The 19,370-nt window shown below is 43.6% G+C and overlaps 1 protein-coding gene across 5 annotated transcripts in view; it reads left to right on the top strand.

Moving 5' to 3' along the window:
* CYFIP1 (cytoplasmic FMR1 interacting protein 1) overlaps positions 1 to 19,370 on the top strand; it is an 88,630-nt gene that overhangs the window by 22,008 nt on the left and 47,252 nt on the right. For all 5 annotated transcript variants that reach the window (XM_053306787.1, XM_053306784.1, XM_053306783.1 and 2 more), the window contains 11 exons: positions 1,707 to 1,808; positions 2,095 to 2,276; positions 9,564 to 9,660; positions 9,879 to 10,007; positions 12,045 to 12,149; positions 13,617 to 13,708; positions 15,284 to 15,401; positions 16,754 to 16,876; positions 17,879 to 18,004; positions 18,112 to 18,278; positions 19,158 to 19,305. In XM_053306787.1, coding sequence (XP_053162762.1) covers positions 1,707 to 1,808; positions 2,095 to 2,276; positions 9,564 to 9,660; positions 9,879 to 10,007; positions 12,045 to 12,149; positions 13,617 to 13,708; positions 15,284 to 15,401; positions 16,754 to 16,876; positions 17,879 to 18,004; positions 18,112 to 18,278; positions 19,158 to 19,305 — 1,389 coding nt within the window. The remainder of the gene's footprint in view (positions 1 to 1,706; positions 1,809 to 2,094; positions 2,277 to 9,563; positions 9,661 to 9,878; positions 10,008 to 12,044; positions 12,150 to 13,616; positions 13,709 to 15,283; positions 15,402 to 16,753; positions 16,877 to 17,878; positions 18,005 to 18,111; positions 18,279 to 19,157; positions 19,306 to 19,370) is intronic.

A 19,370-nucleotide genomic window follows, 5' to 3' on the forward strand; every position in this document is an offset into this window, starting at 1 on the left:
CATTGCAGGGGCTTTTGTGTATTTGCTGTGGTGGATAAACATGGCAAGAGACATTACTTCCCTGATCTCTAGGTGCTCGAACCCCCATAATGGCACTGTTGCTGGAGGGGGGTTGGGGAAAACCTGCTCCCTCTTTCCTTGGCTCTCAGGATTTCATGGCTGCATGTAGGGGCATGCATGGTCCACAGTTAATGTACCAGTCCGAATTCGGTCTGGTCTGTAGTCCGGTGGAGCAGTTCAGACGAACCTCAAACCAGTCCAACAGTTCAAGGCAGTGCCGGGGGTGGGGTGGGGTGGGGGAGTGGCGATGGCGGCTGGCACCTTTAGCAGGAAAGATGGAGAGCCTTCCCAGCTGGACTGCGCATGCACGGAAGCCAGGTGAGTGATGGAGCCATGCTGGCATTGTGGGCGGGCTGTTGTGTGTGTGTGTGTGTGTGTGTAGCCACCACAGGAAGCTGCTTGGAGTGGCAAGGCCCTTTATTTTTACTGTTAAATGTGCTGCTCGCCACCCCCACCACCACCCCTGGGCGCTGCCTTGAATCACTGGACTAGTTTGTGATTTGGTCTGCAGCGTTTGTAATTTGGACCAATACATGAACCGTGGTCCATACACACCCCTAGATGCATGAGGGTAATGAACATGCACAACTTTTGAGTGCTGCACCATTATGTGGGCAGTGTTTTTATGCCTCAAGATTCTTCTGCATGCTTAGGGGAGTCCTCCAGTATGTAGGAACCTCATCTGGCATTTTTGTGCCCTCCCACTCTGTAGGTGTTACAATCAATTTACTATTACAGGGTGTAATGCAGCTAAAAAATCTGTGCGAATTGCCAGTCATTGGAAGGCAGGCAGATGCTGCATCTGGGATGACCCTTCCATTCAATAGTACCAGAAGTTAGAGTCAAATTGAAACTGTGCCCTACTCCCATTACAGATTTGTCATCAGCGATTAAGGCAGCATGGTTCCAGGGCTCCCAGCTTCAGTCAGTGGACTTGCTAGTTGTATCCTCCTGAATCATCCCTCTCCTGCTTTAGCTTGCAGTCTGTCTTTTAAGTTTTCTTGGTTCTCCAGCTGGCAGGCAAAAGGGTGAAAACAGGAAGTGCATAACCGTTTGAGGGCAGCCTTTGCTACCAGGTAGGGGCAAGAAACTGTGACTCATTCCTTGCCCAACTCCTTGCACATGGCAAAGGCTAAATATTTTTAAAGGTTAAACATTTTTTAAAAGACAACTCATAGACTTTCAGTAGCCCACAAACAATATGATAGACATTGCTGCTCTAGATTTAATTAATTAAGTTAGTAAGTAATTAAAACATTTATATACTGCCCAAAACACAAGTCTCAAGGAGTTTAGTTTAGTTCTCCAAGAAGCACAGAAGTGCTGTCATTAACCTTTGAAAAGGTGCTGTTATTAACCTTTGAGAGAGGAAAAGCATTCACTGAAATGAGTGCAGCCTCCTGACATGGCAGTCTTACAGACCCTGAACATATGCATTACCTATCCAGTGAAACATCCCAAGCAAATTTTATTGGGCACAACTTTCTTGTTGTTACAGTGTTTTGATTTAGATAACCCAGCACCCATTAGAACCAGCTGTGAGGTAAACTGTTGATGTTATGTGACTTAGTGTAATTTCTTACAGTTGGGGAAGGAACTGTGTAATTTTTATGTAATTTGGCAAGTCTTTTATCTCTCATTTTTAGGTAAAGTGTAATGAACAACCAAACAGAGTCGAAATTTATGAAAAAACCGTTGAGGTTTTGGAGCCAGAAGTCACAAAGCTGATGAATTTTATGTATTTTCAGGTAGGTAGATACTGATTGCTAGGTTTTCTTCCTCTCTATTGGTTTCCGTGATTGTTCCTTCTCCAGCATTCTTTCTGCCTCATCTGCCTGCTTGTCCCATGATATGTACCTGTTTTTTAAATGAGCAACTTGTATGAAAACACATTTTGCTCTCAATATTACACAGAAAAATCTGACGAATGAAATCTTTGGGTACAGCCCAACTTTGTTAAAAGCAGTAACATTTTGCCGTGAAGTGGCTGCACAATGTAGCTTTCTTAAAGCTTGGATTTCTTTTTATCAACAGAGGAATGCTATTGAAAGATTCTGTGGGGAGGTGAAGCGTCTGTGTCATGCAGAGAGGAGGAAGGACTTTGTCTCTGAAGCCTATCTGATCACTCTTGGAAAATTTATCAACATGTTTGCTGTTTTAGATGAACTGAAAAATATGAAGTGCAGTGTGAAGAATGATCATTCAGCTTACAAGCGGTGAGGTATTCTGAAGGGAAAAAGTGTGTGAGATCTTAGGACTTGTCCAAGCCTTATCTTAAGGCATCTTGCAATACTGGTTTTATGCAGATGTGCTCAATGGAAAGGGGGTGGTGGGTGGTAGGCATGATGAGGGGGGAAAGGTACTAATTAATACGGGGTTTTATGTCACAATGATGTGTTAAGGTCCAGTTAACACCTTCCCCCATCCCCTTAAGGTCCAGTTTTCCATTTGAACTGCTTGAGATATCGTTGGATTAGGATAATCCCAGATGGTTGTCATGCATGTTGAGTCAGGACTGCTCCACACATTTTGCTTTTGTTGTTTATTATTTATTCATTCATTCATTTGATTTCTGTATCGCCCTTCCAAAAATGGCTCAGGGTGGTTTACACAATAAATAAATAAATAAATAAGATGGAAGGAACCCTGTCCCCAAAGGGCTCACAATCTAAAAAGAAACCTAAGATATACACCAGCAAAAGTCACTGGAGGTACTTTGCTGGGGGGGTTGTGGGTGTGTCTGACAAGAAGCTATATGCTTTGTGTGTCTGGAAATATGCTGTGTGCACACTTAACAGTTTTGTGAGTAGGTTTGATGCATAAACATTCTGCAACGACTACCAGGTTGAGTCTCCCTGCAGTGCTTGCCCGTTATGGGGAAATACATGTCTTATGAATAGCCGACTGTATGACAGCATAATGTGACCACAAGATGGCACTGCTAGTTTGCTGCATCCAGATAGCACATTTTTAGTTCTGCCTATAAAACAACTTATTTATGCATCCATATTTCCAAAAAAAAAAAAGAAGTATAAAAAGACTGTCTCTCTTTCCTGGAAAATCTTTTGCATTGAAACAAAATAATAATTGGAACCTCATCCAGATCAGTCAGAAGATTGGGAATTGGTACCCATATACTATTTATCCAAGTCTGTTCCAGTTCTTCTCAGGAAATGTGCCTGAGCCAGATAAGAGATTATTTTTATTCATAGATCTCTTCCAGAAAAATCCACGTGGATACCCACTTTTGACCTAGAGGTGCTTCACAAGGTTGGTGTGAAGCGCCTTACTGGGCTCTGCGGGGAGAGCAGGCTTAGCCCTCTCTCCCTGCAGACGATCAAGCCTGCAGCTCTAGGCAGCTGCATCGGCCGCCCACACGACCACCAGCTCGGTCGCAGAGCCGGTGGGGACTGTGGGAATCGGGGGGCACATGGCCCCTAGAAGTCCCAGGATGCCCTGTGCACATGCACGGGGCGTTCTAGGGGGACCCCCGAGACCTGGAGGCTGCTTGTAGCCTCCCGGTCGGGGGTCTACTCATGTGTCGCTGCACGCTGCGGCGGCACATGAACAAAAAATCAAGGTTGACAGAGCACTCACTCTGTTATCCTCATTTAAGGGGAGGGGGATTTAGGCAGGCTAGCCGCCTTGGAACCACCGGGCTTGCGGGCAAGCCCAGTGGTTTTGATGATCACTGGAAAGCGGGTTAGACTCCCTTAGCCTGCTTTCCAGTGATTGTGGGAATAGGCTCCTAGTGTGTTAGTTAGCAGTAGCATTTCTCAACAGCATGAGCATTTTTCCAGAAGCACTCCACTGGAGATAAAGGTTATGTTGGAAAAGATTCTGTTCAATTAGATTAGTGGTTCCCAACCTTTTTTAAAAAAACGGTGCATTTCTTCTGTCACAAATGTTTAGCTCAGGTACCCCTATAGAATGTGTGTGTGTAGTTTTTTACAAGTTTACCTACCCTATTTATTTCAGTAGGAATATTCATGAGTAACGTTTTATTTTTATCATTTCCCCCCTGTATTTCTATGTAAACTATTTTTAGGACTTGTAAAGATAGCGGTTCCTTGACCCCTTCAGTGTTCCCTCAAACAGGGATTCCCAGATGTTGTTGACTACAACTCCCAGAATCCCCAGCTCCAATGGCTTTTGCTTGGGGATTCTGGGAGTTGTAGTCAACAACATCTGGGAATCCCTCTTAGAGGGAACACTGGAACCATTAGCCTGTCCATCAGGATGACTGAGGGCAGGAGAAGCAAAGGATACTGCCTGTCATTCCTCCTCCTCTTGTATACTACTGTGTTTGTTTCACTCTTTCATTTTTGCAAACATTTAGTTTTCAGTAAGGTCTTGCGATTCTCTTTGGTAGAGAATATTGACTGAAGCCTGTCAGTCAGGTTGAGTGGATGAGGTGGTTAAGCATAGCTAGCCAATCAGGAGCAGAGGAGGAGGGTCTTCTGCAATGAAAACATTGCTAAAGATGTGCCAGTTTCAAGCTGGTGATCCTCAGATGGGGAGTATAGCACAGCTGCAGTGTGGGCAGGCAGTAGGACTCTGGGTACCCCTGGGAGCCCTTCAAGTACCTCTAGGGGTATCATTACCCCTGGTTACAAACCTCTGAGCTAAATCTTAATTATTAAATATCTATTAAAATATTTATATTCTCTGCTGCTGGATGAGAACATCTCATGTGGGTCACCCTTCCTACCTGCTCCAGAAGGCAGGACTCTGTAAATTAAGAGACGCTTTAAGAGCCTGGGAAGGAGAACCCTACCCAGTTCTTCTAGTCCTTCATCCTGCTCCAGAGACCTCCTTCTCCCCTCAGCCAAGCCTTATATTCTTTCACTACTCTACATATTCTCATCTTTTCTTCGACTGTGTTCTCATCATTTACCGCTCTCTAACACCCCCCCCAAAAAAAACCCCAAGCTTCTATTTCTCCTCTTTTTCAGTCTCTTGGCCCCCTATGGCCCAGATGCCAGTAAAAATCCAGAATGTCCTGTTCTCCAAGGGGAGGGAGACCTCCTCATTTCCTCCTCCGAGGAGACCTCACCAACAAGCGGTGATGATTCGCTCCACAGCCGCAAGCATGCTGATGACCAACAGGTCCTTGCTGGTGCTCTCTGTTGGAGAACACCTCTAGAAGGCCTGTCAGGCCCATCCGCTCTCCTACCCAGATCCAGGAACAACTGGACTTCACCGTAGGTCCCAAATGACCCTGGAACACAGTTGGACCTCGCGGCGATGATGATGATGTGGCCTCTCTAACGCTCTGGTGAATGATTCAGCTTGATTCAATGATTCAGCAATGATTTTGTTTTCTTAGATGATCTCCTGATCTGGTCTTCCTTCCCTCTCAACTGCACGATCAGATGTGAGCAATGTTCTTCAGGCACTCTCGGAACATGGATTCCTGGTCAACCAGGCCAAAGTAATCTGCTCCCCTCCAACCAAATTCACCACCGGGGGGTAATAATAGACACCTCTCAAGACCTCCTCATCCTCCCTCCAGACTGCATACAGAATGTCCTCTGGTTGATCTGCCATGTAACTGCACCCACCACAGTACCAATTCTCACCCTGGCCAGGCTTCTGAGTCTTATAGTAGCATCTCTGAAAGCAGTGACCTGGGCATGCTTCCACCTGTGCATATTCCAGTGGTTCCTCCTGCCCTTTCAGAACAATCTAGTGTGTTGGCGACCCGGAGTCAAACTTCCATCCCAGCTCATTCTCTCTTTTCTCTGGTGGACCCAACCACCTCGTCACTCTTGCTGCAAGACCTTCTTGGACCATCCCAGGGCGATACTGACAATGGGGCTGGTTGCCTTCAACATTCGGCTCAAGGGAAGTGGTCTCTTTCGGGAGCAGTTCCACAGTATCAACTGGCTGAAGCTCAGAGCCATTCGTTTCACACTCCAAGCATTCCAACCTCTCATACCAACATGTCTTAGTCTGAACAAACAATGTCATGGTGAAAGCACACGTAAATTGCCAGGGAGGCACCAGATCTAGATCCCTATGCCATGAAGTGTCTCTCTTACTCCATTGGGTGGAGTCTCACTTGGCCTCCTTGACAGTCTCTCACATTGTTTTTTATCAGAAAAAACTACATTTCACTCAGGGTTTTCTTTGTGGGGAAGACAACCATGTAGTCTCTTTGAGTGTAAAGCCCCTTGAATTTAGTGTGGGCTTTTGAACTTTCAGTGCAATCATAAGGGTAGTAGGGATGGGAGGATGTATTCATCTTCATTTCTTAGCTAGCAACTGGATTGACACATCCCAACTAACAGTCACTTAATTTAATGGTATATCATAAAAATTGTGAGCTTGAATCTATGCCAGTTGTGGGTCTGAGAGGCCTGGGGGAATTTATCTTTGCTTTGCTTGCATGGGTTTAACTTACCATGTTCTTAAGTGCGGTGCTCATGAGGACTTAATAATGAATGCTTAAATAGTGTTCAATCATTTAACCATTGTATCTGTATTGCTCTGCACTGGCTTTTCCTCTATACCTCTGACATGATTTTGTGTGGTCTCTAAGGACCTACTCTATACATTAGGTGTTTGCTGCTGAAAACTGATTCCAGGTTCAATGGCTCTATCTAACTTCCATAGATTATGTTAGGACTGGTTGTCACTATGAGCCACTATCATGTGGAACGTCTTCCTCCTCCTGTGGGTTGCCCCATGGTGGCAGGCAGTAGGATCAGTCCACATCATGAGCCACTTCAGTATGTTACAGCTAGTGTGTGGTAGAGATGTGCACGGAACCACACCGGGTGGCTCGATGGCGGCGTGGGGGGTCGCACTTTAAGGACGGGGGAGGGTGCACTTCTCCCTCTGCTTTCCCCCCACCGGAGCCCAGTATTTCTCAAGTCCTACGGGTCGGCAGCGCATGTTCCTACCGCCTCGTTCACTCTTTGGCCAGAAGTGACTGGAAGTAGCTGGTGCGCCTGCACCCAGCGGGTGGGAGTGTGTGCACGTTGCAAGCGCCTGCTGGGTGCACACGTGCCAGCTACTTCTGGCCGAAGAGCAAGCGGGGCTGCAGGGAAGTACGCTGCTGCACTGTAGGACTTGAGAAATACTGGGTGCTGGCAGGGGGAAAGCGGAGGGAGGGGTAAGTGCACCCTCCCCCACCCTTAAAGTGCGACCCCCTGCTACCTTCGAACTTCGAACCGCCCAGTTCTCGAACCTGTTTGGAGGCCCATCAAAGGGCCTCTGAACAGGTTCATGCCCATCCCTAGTGTGTGGAACTACAGCAGCAGTCATTTTCACCAGTGATGCTGCCCACTTAATGTAGACCATGCTTTGTCTTTTAAATTGTTTGACAAGATAGAACGAAAGAAGTTGGGTTGTACCCAGCTTGGATTATTTGTGTTCTTGGCCTGTGTTTCGTCATATGTTAAAGAGTGAGTTGACTATGTAGGTCCGTGATGTGTCTGTGATGTCTGTATGTACACTCACGGTGAGGAATACAGGTAGCGAGTCCTTCACTCTGCAATTCAACTGCTCATAAGCATTAACAGAAACTCTTTCATCTTACTGAGAAAAATTTCTTTACATTTGTGTCCTGTCAGTGGATAGCTTGCTTCTCTCTCTCTCTCTCTCTCTCTCTCTCTCTCTCTCTCATATTTGTACACCACCCCAAAATTTCGTCTCTGGGCACTTAACAATAGCATAAAACAAGTTAAAAACATATACAAAAAACTTAGAACAATTTAACAATTTAAAAATAAACCAGAGATTAAAACCTAAAAAATTTAGGAGGCTGAGAAAGCTTGGGCAAAAAGATGGTTTTTCAGGTGTTTTTTGAAAATTGCCAGAGATGGGAAGGATCGTATCTCAGCAGGGAGCGCATTCCACAATCTTGGGGCAGAGACCACGGCCTGTCTCTGTGTAGCCACCAAACGAGTTGGCGGTAACTGGAGACGGACCTCCTCAGATTACCTCAATGGGCAGTGGGGCTCGTAGTGAAGAAGACGCTCTCTTAAATACCCAGGGCCTAAGCCATTTAGGGCTTTATCCTCTCTAATAAAAGGCTTGGTGTCCGTCTGTGCCTCCCTGGTCTGTTCTGGGCATGCGCGAAGCGCATGCCCAGAACAGAGCAAGGGAGACACGACTGCCAGCACCCGGCGGCCATCTTGGGCGGCCAGAAGCAGCCGCCCCAAAGAAGCCGAGTAAGCGGCGGCGGGGGACACTGGCCAAGGCAGCGGCAAAGCTACCGCCTCGGCCAGAGGACGCGGCGCGGCGGAGCCATGGCCGAGGCCTGGCCGCGCCGCCGCTTACCCGGCTTCTTCGGGGCGGCCGCTTCTGGCCGCCCAACATGGCTGCCGGACGAGGCGGTGGGGGAAACTGGATGCGGCGGTGGGCCCGGGCAGCGGTGGGCCCGGCTGGAGTCGCGGGCGGCGGTGGGTGGCGGGCCCAGCCGGAGCCGCGGGTGGCGGTGGGTGGCAGGCCCGGCCGGAGCCGCGGGTGGCGGTGGGTGGCGCACAGCTCGGCCGGAGCCGCGGGCGGCGGTGGGTGGCGCACAGCTCCACTAGCGCCCGTTATCCAACGGGCTTAAAAACATTAGTAAGTTATAACTAGCATGTTGTATTTTGTCCGGAAAACTGTTGGCAGCCAGTGTAGCTTCATCAGTAAAGGAGTAGCGTGGTCCTTCTGTGTTCTTTTCCCCTTGTCACCTGCATTGTAAATTGTTATTTCTGAAAAATAATGAGATCTCTGCAGAAAGGAATGTGTGGGATAACTACCTTTGTCTCACTTCTCAACTGCCTAGCCTTTTACATCCATTTTTGAAATTCCATGTGGCTGAAGAATGTTTGCCATTGTATTCCATGACATAGTATGTGCACCAAGGTGTAGGGTAGCAATAGTGAATAGCAGTGATGATGATTCATTAAGATACAGCAACTGTCCTTTATATACAAATCAGTTGTATAAATTATGTCAGAACAAACACACTTTTTTGCAGGAGTCAATGGAAGTGATGGAGTGGCAGCACCATAGAGAGAGATGCTGGCTTGGTTCAGACATCATACAGAACCAGATTTAAACCATGGGTTTGTGCAGCATCCTCAAGCATGGGCTTGTGCACTCCCCCTTCATGTGAGAGGTGAGGGAGGATTTCACTTCTGATCGTGGTTTGAAACAAACCAGGATTTGCTGTGACATTTGAATCTGGCAAATCCTTATCTTGTTCTAGCAAGAGTTTGAGAATGTCAGCATATGATACTGAATTGAATCCCACATTCATATCCTGACTTCTTTTCAAACGCTGGTGAGAACAAGCTGAGATTTTCTGATGTTGGACTTCACAACAAATCCTGGCTTAAATCAGGATTGGAAGTAGAGTCCTTCCTTCCTTGGTGCATGAAGAGGAGGGGAGAGTAAATGAGGCTCAGGATGTTGGGCAAAATTATGGATTAATCCTGGTTCCATAGACCATCTAAACTGACTTATTGCTGAGAATATAATGATTATTTTTTCTATTCTTTTAAAAGGGCTGCCCAGTTTCTACGTAAAATGGCTGATCCTCAGTCTATCCAAGAATCCCAGAACCTCTCCATGTTTCTTGCCAATCACAACAAGATTACACAAGTATGTTTTTAAGCAAGCAATACTGCAATATGCACCTTGTTAAAAATGTTCTTTTAATTTTTTTTGTACAGTATAGCCTTTTTATGTGGTTAATGTAATAAAAATACCAATATTTCTCTCTGTATATGCTGAGCATTTATAGTATTGCATACCATGTATTCTCCCTTCAAATGTTTTCTTTATTGTCCTATATAATCTTAAATTGTTTTTTGTTCTAGTCTTTGCAGCAACAGCTTGAAGTGATTCCTGGCTACGAAGAGCTGCTTGCAGATATTGTGAACTTATGCGTAGATTACTATGAAAACAAAATGTACCTAACACCTAGTGAGAAGCACATGCTCCTAAAAGTAAGATGTGTTGCTTGCAAACACCAGTATTTTGAAAAAAACTGATGGTGAACATTGCAGATGTTCTAAAACAGCATAGCCAGGAGAAGCAGCAGGGAATTAATGAACATTTGCTTATTCTTAAACAAGTTCTGTCTCTGGTTCATGAAGTGGTGAGTCCCCTTGCTAATGATGATATCTGAATAATTAGTATGCCTGTTGAAGAATTTTGGTGTATGATTTTTTCCTCCTCCACATGTACAGTGCAAGTCATTTTTTATGAAAAGGGAAATGAATAATACAAAATGGAATCAGTACAATTTTTGGTCATTTTGCTGTATTGTGCAAAAGGTATACAAAAGCAAGCCTACCAGTTCAGTACTTCATGGAACCAAATTGCTCAGTATCCATCTTTTATGCTTTTAGCTAAATGAATATAATTTTAAAAAGCTGCTGCAATACATAAAAGCATTGGAAAGAGCAATGTATTTGTGTAAAGGGGATTTTCAGTTGTCTCCTTTTTAAAACTGAAAATTATAGAGTGTATAGGAAAACTGATTTAACAGCTTTTAAATTGGAGCACCGTACCTTAGGCATTTATTCCCTAAACGCCCACAGCTGTGTATTGTAGGAACTAGAATTGGCTGGGATGTTCTAAGGATCCTAGAACATACTGTGCTTATTTTTCTCTACGTGTATTTAGCTGCTTTTAAAAAGATTATTTAATGTACAGAAAATGCAGGAGCCTGTTTTTATGGCTTGTAGTGCTCAGGGGAGTCTTATAAAGCGCTAAGAGTCTGAATGGTTGACTTAATCTTTTAGGAAGAGTAATCTTGTAAATCGCGTACTTCTAATACCCTCCAAAGTATGTTACAGTGACTAATCATTTTAATTGGAAGCACACACAGCCTCTTTTAAACAGCAAACTGTTTAAGATTTGCTTGTGTGGGTCTGTTTTTTTTAAATTTGCCAGTTTTAGGGAAATATGGTCTCTATTTTCTGTTTCGGTTCCTTGGTTTTGATTGCTGTAGGCAAGAAGGTCCCCGCTCATTACCCTTGCAATACTCCTGAGTATACATATTCACATATACACACACCCGCCCCACAGTCTTTCAGAAAAACACCTCCCATATTGCTTTTTAAAATGCAACACCTCTTCCCTCAATTCAGTTACAAAAATAAGTTTATGGATTGGCGCAAGACCCTTCCTAGTGGTGCTTGTGTACTGTTCCCCCTCCACCACCGTACAAACCTCTTGCAGCAACCTCCTAAACTTTTTTTAAATCTTGGATGAGTTAAAGAGCACTCGATGAGTTCTGTACAAGCATCTTCTGAAAGGTGAACTGTGAGGAAAAATATGGATATGTGTGCATTATACACCAGATTGCTTCTGGAGTGCTGAGTGGGGTGGAAATACAACTCCAGATTCTCTTGGGAGGTCTTGATAACATCAGGGTTTTGTTCAGGGTCTGGTTGGTTGCCATCTCTAAGGGCCAGCAAGCAGTCCCCATCCCCAAGTCAGGTTGGCCATGGCCAGTGGGCCGGGATATCTTTTTGTTGTTCTTTGCACCATGTATTTGTTCTCCAAGCACCTTTCTGTGATGAAATACTGTGGATTGGTTTGGGGAGGTGTGAGAGAAAGGGCAAAGGGCTGCCCTGCCTTGCAGCATTGAGCTGCTGGATTTTGTCTTTTGATTTGGCTTTTCTCAACATTTGAAAACAAAAATTCAGGCTTGCTTTTGAGACTGCTGTTAGTAATTGATACACCTTTTGAGACTGCTGTTAGTAATTGATACACAGTATGTGAAACACAGGATTAATACAGCTCAGAACAGAAAAATGAAGACAATATGAATGCTATTTTATGTGGCTTGTTAAATATTAATTCTAGTTAGAAGTTTGTGTCATGATTTTCTGTCAAACTAATTTGAATGCGTTTGTGTTTTGGAAAGGTTTGCCGGGCTCTGTCAGATTTTAAAACTAAAAGAACATTCATACTTGTCAGTTAACCCTTAATGTGACCTGGAAACAATGGTTTGTCTGGTGTTCTCTTTTCAGGTAATGGGCTTTGGCTTGTACCTGATGGATGGAAGTGTCAGTAACATCTATAAATTGGATGCCAAGAAAAGAATAAATTTGACCAAGATTGACAAGTTTTTTAAGGTTCGTTAAGAAAATTATTTTCAAAATGAGAGCTTCTGCACATTTTCAACAACTAGGGGAAAGCCAACAGATATTTAGATGACGGCTATTTATAGAGATTGGGGAAAATGTCAACATTGCTGGATACCAGAATAAAATGTGGGATACCAGACGTGATCAGGTGTAATTTCCTCCTTGCTTCTCTTCAGTGGTCCAGACACTGGGTGTTCTCCAGTCTGTCCACTAGGAGGCAGGCTTTTTGAAGAATGGCTTAAATGGACACAGCTAAGAGACACCTCTCACTTCGTCTCTGGAGCAAGTTTTTCTCCTGCCTCCACAATGAAGTGTTTGTGGAAGAGGAAATACTGCAAGCAAGACTTGGCATTTCTGTTGTGAGGATGACATTTTGCTAACACAAACGACAGTATTTTTGTATCTTGATAGTAAGATTTCTGCCTGCCTTGATAGAATTGGTGCTATGAATGTCATAGGCACCTTAGAGGGAACACTGAGTAGCACAGCTACTCTGGTTCTGCCTCTTTTAAAACCGATTGTTTGTTTTTGTTATTGGAAGGTGGTGCACTTCCTATCAGTGTGCAAGTCTATCTAGAGATTTTTTTTTAAAGAGTAAAAGGCAACTCTGCATTCCTTTATACATGGTATAACAAGAAGTCTGTTGCATGCAAATGAGTTGTCGTCAAACTATTGCACAAAAGTGAAAGTGTGGTTGGCTTACACATTTGCTAATTGTCTGGATAAGCCCTAAAAGAAGCTGGGGCTGGGTGGTGGTAAAATAGTAGTAGTGATAAGTTTATTGTTTATTGTTGTAACCACTGGTCGTAACACAACTTAAAAAGAACAAAATTAAAACAAAATCCAGCATACAATAAAATTCAGCAAATAATGATATAGAATTAGTTACACTGAGACCAGCACTGCAGTTTGGAACAAAGCATAGTAGATGTAAATTTATTTCCAAGTTTAAAAGATCACAAGGCAAATGTGGCAGCTTGTTAGCTAACATATGGGATTGCTTCTGCAAGCAGGTAAATCAGACATTCTGCGTCTAAGCCCTTGAATGTATCTATGATCTGCCTCAATGTTTTGTCCCTAATCACATCATAGAAGGGGCAGTAAAAGACATAGTGTATAATATCCTCCACTTGGCAGGCGCCAAAGGGACCAAGGTGCTGTTCTACTGGAGGTTTACGAAATCTCCCTTCAAGATATACCGTAGGCATAGTTTGAAAGCATAAGGTTGTGAAAGTCGTCTTTGGTGATACATGGTTAAGATCAACCAGCTACCGCGAGAAGCTTCTCTGTTTCTTATAATAGCAGTACCAAATTGAAAACCTTGAGAGCTGTGCATCTCTGCAAGCATCCCATTCAAGGAGCCGGTCTCTAAAGTTTTCTTTACTCCAAGTTCTGAGTTTGGTGGTGAAATATATTTTAATACTTTGCTTAATGTGTTTTCTTTCTTGAGTACAGCAGCTGCAAGTAGTTCCACTGTTTGGTGACATGCAGATTGAACTTGCAAGGTACATTAAGACAAGTGCCCACTATGAAGAAAATAAATCTAGGTAAGAGTTTAAAAGATAGTCCAGTCTGCTTTGGCAAGGACAAGATAATTTGCTTTTAATTATTCCCATAGATCACTTAAAGAAAAATTATTTTTGTGTGTGTATATATATGTGTATATATACGTGTGTGTGTGTGTATATCTATCTATCTATATCTATATCTATCTATCTATCTATCTATCTATCTATCTATCTATCTATCTATGAGAGAGAGAGAGAGAGAGAGAGAGAGAGAATGCTTTGTAAGTCTCTTACTAGGAATTGGTGAATTGGAAATAAGTCTTACTGAATATAATGGGACTTGCTTTTTTAATCGGTGTGCCTAGGCTTGAAGCCTTACATAATTTCCACCTTAAATTTGAAGCTTCAATCTTTTTGGAAATCGTGGGTTGAGTTAAGGGATAAGGAGACCTCATGTCTGCAGTGACAGGTGTACATAGTTTGCATTTGGGGCAACAGTACCATCTTTATTCTCTCCTCCCCCCTCCCCCCAGTAATTCTTATAATTCAGTAGCACAGCACAGTGTCTGGAGAATGTTGCCTGTGATAGAACAAGGAGGAACAGAATTTCCAATTCCTGCTTTTTTGTCTTTCAAACAAACCCATCGACAAGTAATGCTTTGCATTTTCTTGTCTTCAGAAAGCCTATGTTAGCAGCACCTAACAATGAGAAGAATTAAAAACAATGGAATGCATGGAAAACTAAACATCTTAGGCTGAAACGAGAAATTATGAGTATCACATGGCTGCTGCTGAAACCCTACATCTCCTCCTCTCTCCCTTTGTAATGTCTAGTAAATAAAAATGCAGGTGTGACATTGTTGTCAAGTTGCAGATTTCCCTGTACCCTCTTCACTTCATTGGCTGCTCTTTATGGGAGATGCAAACATGATTCACGTGTTTTCCCCCATTTAGTTAGTTATTACTATACTTGTGTTTGCTCTGACATTGGGCTCCCACCACCTCAGCACCCATTTAGCTTCTGCAGCATCCACTGCTCACATGCCATTTACTGGGTTCACATCACATGTTCAGGAATTACTTAGCTTTTTTTCTGCACATATGATGCAGTAAAAATACTGCAAAAATGCATCAACAGAAAGGCATAGCATCATTGAATCAGCTTTTTGCAAAGTAATCAAAGACTATGCAGTGCCATACAGTGGCCCTTGCAGCAATGTAGGTGGCTTATGGAAGAGTCAAGCCTTCATCAAATGGCAGGAGGACAGTAGGGGGGTGGTGGAGTTCAGCTGGATCTTGGCAAAAGGAGAAGAGAAGAGGAGGAGACACACGAGCCTTCAATGGCGGCTGTGAGGTCTGTAACAATTTGTATATAACAATTTGTTCCAGCCTTACCAAAAAGAGAATTACCATTGGTTTCTTGGTACAGGTTGTTCGCTATGTCTCAGTACCAATAACTGTTAATGATCAATTGAAATCATCAAAGGACTGTAGTGGTCAGGAAATGTGGAGGGGGTGGGTTTTTTTTAAATTGTTTGTCTGTTTGAGAGCTCATTGCCATTATAGGTATCTTTTGAATGAATGGTAATCTCCTATTTCTGCTTCCGTCAACAGATGGACATGCACTTCTTCCAGCAGTAGTCCCCAGTACAACATCTGCGAACAGATGATTCAGATCAGAGACGACCACATGCGTTTCATTTCAGAACTGGCTCGTTACAGCAATAGTGAGGTGTGTGGGTTCATGCCGCAAGTTTAACCTGAATGCGTACAGTTTTCACATGCAGGTCATCTCTTGTATTGGAAATCTAAACTTAAAATGTGCCACTGTTCCTTCTACTGAGCAGTTAGGGGTGGTATTGTTCTGGTGCGGTGTCAGTAAAGCATTTCGCCTTGAGTAGCAAAGTGAGGAGCCGCTTCTGAATTTTTATCCAATAATTTGTATCACATTGTTTGTTAAAGAGGGTTTTAAATAAATTAGCTCAAGTTTATGTATGGATATGTAGGCTGTGAAAAGGCTGGAAGCAATAGTGTGCTTTAATTTGATCACCGAAGCACACTTCCTAGTTTTTGATGCTTCAGCCCTGCAGTATGAGAAGTAAGAAAAATGAGTAACTTTGAAGATGCAGAATATATTTGTCTGTCTTCACAACTCCCTCTTTTCCCCTCCCCACCTTTTCCAGTTAAGGATAGAGCTTCCAGAGCAGAGTTAGACAATACCACTTAGGGAAAAATGCTGGTGTAAATATAGGTTAAGACTCAGTTTATTTGTTTGATTTTTATCCCACTCTGTCCCATAGGCTCAGAATGGCTTACAGATTTTAAAAAATATAATCTTATCCCCAAGGATAAACTTTTTTAAAAAAAATTAAAGAAATGTTCTCATGGGGAGGGGCCAGATGGCAGTTGGTTCTCCTCAGGCTGGTCTTAGGGGTCTTGCTCTTTTGTCTCTCATAAGAACATAAGAACAGCCCTGCTGGATCAGGCCCAAGGCCCATCTAGTCCAGCAGCCTGTTTCGCACAGTGGCCCTCTACTCTCCCTCTACTGCTACTGCTGCTGCCTGGTGGAAAATTAGTACCATACCAGTTAGTAGCTTACTAGAGCAGTATGAACTCCACTTTCCTGTGGTGTGATGATGAAGGAATCCTCTGAGCAGGGCAAACGATGTGGTTTCCTTCTCATGCAAACCTTGTCAAGCAGGAGGCAGGTGTGGAAGGAAACGGGGTCATTTGCAGGTGATTCTTTCATCTAGACCAGTAGTTCCCAACCTGAGTTCCCCAGATGTTGCTGAACTACAACTCCTATCACCCCCAGCTACAATTTATTGTGGCTGTGGATATTGGGAGTTGTAGTTCAGCAACATCCGGAGGAACTCAGGTTTGGAACCACTGATCTAGACACAGCTGAATCCGTTTGGCCTTGCCCTGCAATGAAGTGTCTCCAAGGTAGTTAAGGTAACATGCGAACAGGGCCGCTGACTTAACATTTATAAAGACTTGAAATCTGAAAAAGACCTGTCCACTCACAACTTCTTCTTAGTTCTATATGGACTGTATGTTGCAAAAAGCATGCTTTCATTTCAGGTAGTGACTGGATCAGGCCGCCAGGAAGTTCAGAAAACAGATTCAGAGTATCGAAAACTCTTTGATCTTTCTCTTCAAGGTCTACAGCTTCTGTCTCAGTGGAGCGCACACGTTATGGAAGTGGTATGTAGGCGGATAAACTGTAGAACACTCTGAAAAACAACCCTGTAGGAAAAGACAGACTTCTTGTTTATAAAGAGTCCTTAGATCATATATTCTTAACTTGCATGCAATGCTTTATTACCAGCCTTATTGGAATGAGTGAAGGAATTGTTCTGAGCCTTTGGTACTCTATAGAGGGCTACTCAACTTTGGCCCTTCTGCAGATGTTGGTCTACAATTCCCATCATCCCTGATTATTGGCCACCATGGCTGGAGATGCTGGGAGCTGGAGGGCTGCAATTGAGTAGCCTTGCTATGCAGTAAAGTACTTCTTTTCATAATTGCATTCTTAGATGCTGGTCCCATTCCAAGTCTGGTTACTCACAACTAGTTGTGTGCAAAAACTAGAAGACCTGGATAGGGATGTGTATCCCCATATACACCAAAAGATGCATCCAGACAGTTCTGTGTGGCTTGGATGAGCATTGTAATGCAGATGTGTGTCTGTTTCCTTGTTATCTGCTTATTCAGAAGCTTCCTTCCATAGCGAGACCTCTTTGCCAGATTAGGGTTCTTGCTGGAGAGCTGGTCTTGTGGTAGCAAGCATGACTTGTCCCCATAGCTAAGCAGGGTCTGCCCTGGTTGCATATGAATGGGAGACATGATGTGTGAGCACTGCAAGATATTCCCCTCAGGGGATGAAGCCACTCTGGGAAGAGCAGAAGGTTTCAAGTTCCCTCCCTGGCTTTTCCAAGACAGAGCTGAGAGAGATTCCTGCCTGCAACCTTGGAGAAGCCGCTGCCAGTCTGTGAAGATAATACTGAGCTAGATAGACCAATGGTCTGACTCAGTATATGGCAGTTTCCTATGTTCCTATCTTGGGGGCTAGAAGGGACTGCCCAGAAGCACTTCTGAAAATAAGCTTTCATTCACATTTTGTGGTACAGTATATGGCAAGTCTTATTGTGATTTCTCATTTGATTTTGGTCATTCTGTGTCGTCATTACTCTGTGTCAACTGCAGTATTCATGGAAACTGGTGCACCCAACTGACAAATACTCTAACAAAGACTGCCCAGATAATGCAGAGGAGTATGAAAGAGCAACACGATACAATTATACCAGTGAAGAAAAGTTTGCTCTCGTTGAGGTAAGAGAAGAGATACCTTTTGGCAGAGAGACAAGGATTTTCCTTCTTTGTTTCTCCTTATGACTTGTGTGGTTTATTATGCAAAGTCATAAACTTTCCCCATGCAGGTTATTGCAATGATCAAAGGACTGCAGGTATTGATGGGCAGGATGGAAAGTGTCTTCAATCATGCTATTCGACATACCATCTATGCTGCTCTCCAGGACTTTGCCCAAGTCACGCTTAGAGAACCATTGAGACAGGCTATCAAAAAGAAGAAGAATGTCATCCAAAGGTAGTGGCTGACACTTTCTCATGACTTTTAGCTTTTCATTTAAACACATAACATTGCTGAAGAGAACACAGGGAGAACGCTGCAATGCCCACTCAGTGGAATCCATTGTGACTATAATGGCTTTTCCAAAAAAAACCCTGACACTGGTAATTTTTGGATGCGGTTCTCAAACCTTGATCCCCCTTCACCTCCCCAGTACAGCCTCCCAAACACTAGACAACCTAAGATCCGGGATAAAACATGACCTGGGTGATGTGCGGTGCGGCTAGAGCTGTTGGGGCCTATTTTTTTTCACAGCTAGGAAGGGAGTTATTACAAGCCAGACAGCAGATATTGGATGGCTGCTTGCAATGTATTGGATTCAAGGTATTTGCCAGAATTCAGGGAAGAAGAAAGGGGGACAGTGCAGATTATTTCATCTGAATTGGTCTTTTAGTGGATTGCTTATTTAGTGGTATGTTTGGAATTTGCTGACAAAACTGCAATCCTCTTGGGTTTTTTGTTTTGTTTTCTGTTTTGAGGGAAAGAAATGACAGATTTAACTTCCAGTTTAGATTAGCTTTGTTACAAAGCCATGCACTTGCAGTAGCGTTCGTGTTCTCATTTTAAAAGACTTTGTGTTTCATTTTTTATCACTGTTGACTATGATAGTGTTTATAATGCAAGTTAGTTGTGCTTGAAGCTGTGAAAGTAAATCTAAAGGGAACTGTTGTTTTCCCACTGCTGAAAATTAGAGACTTCCAGGGTAAGAATTCATGGATGCCTGTAATCCTTGGATTATCTAATCCATTGACTGAAAACTAGTGCCTTAAGAAAGCATAACTTGTGGTTCTAAAAGGACATTGCTCTTGATTTTTTGTCCTCTTGGATCATGGCTAGTGTTCTCCAGGCCATCAGAAAGACTGTGTGTGATTGGGAAGGTGGGCGTGAGCCATTTAATGACCCTGCATTGAGGGGGGAGAAGGATCCGAAAAGTGGTTTTGACGTCAAAGTCCCGAGGCGAGCAGTGGGACCCTCTAGTACCCAGGTAAATTTCTCTGTACTGGTTCTTGTATGTGTGTCACTGACTGATGCAGAAATTACTGCAGAATG

This window comes from Hemicordylus capensis, chromosome 3 (genome assembly GCF_027244095.1).
Source record: "Hemicordylus capensis ecotype Gifberg chromosome 3, rHemCap1.1.pri, whole genome shotgun sequence".
NCBI lineage: Eukaryota > Metazoa > Chordata > Lepidosauria > Squamata > Cordylidae > Hemicordylus > Hemicordylus capensis.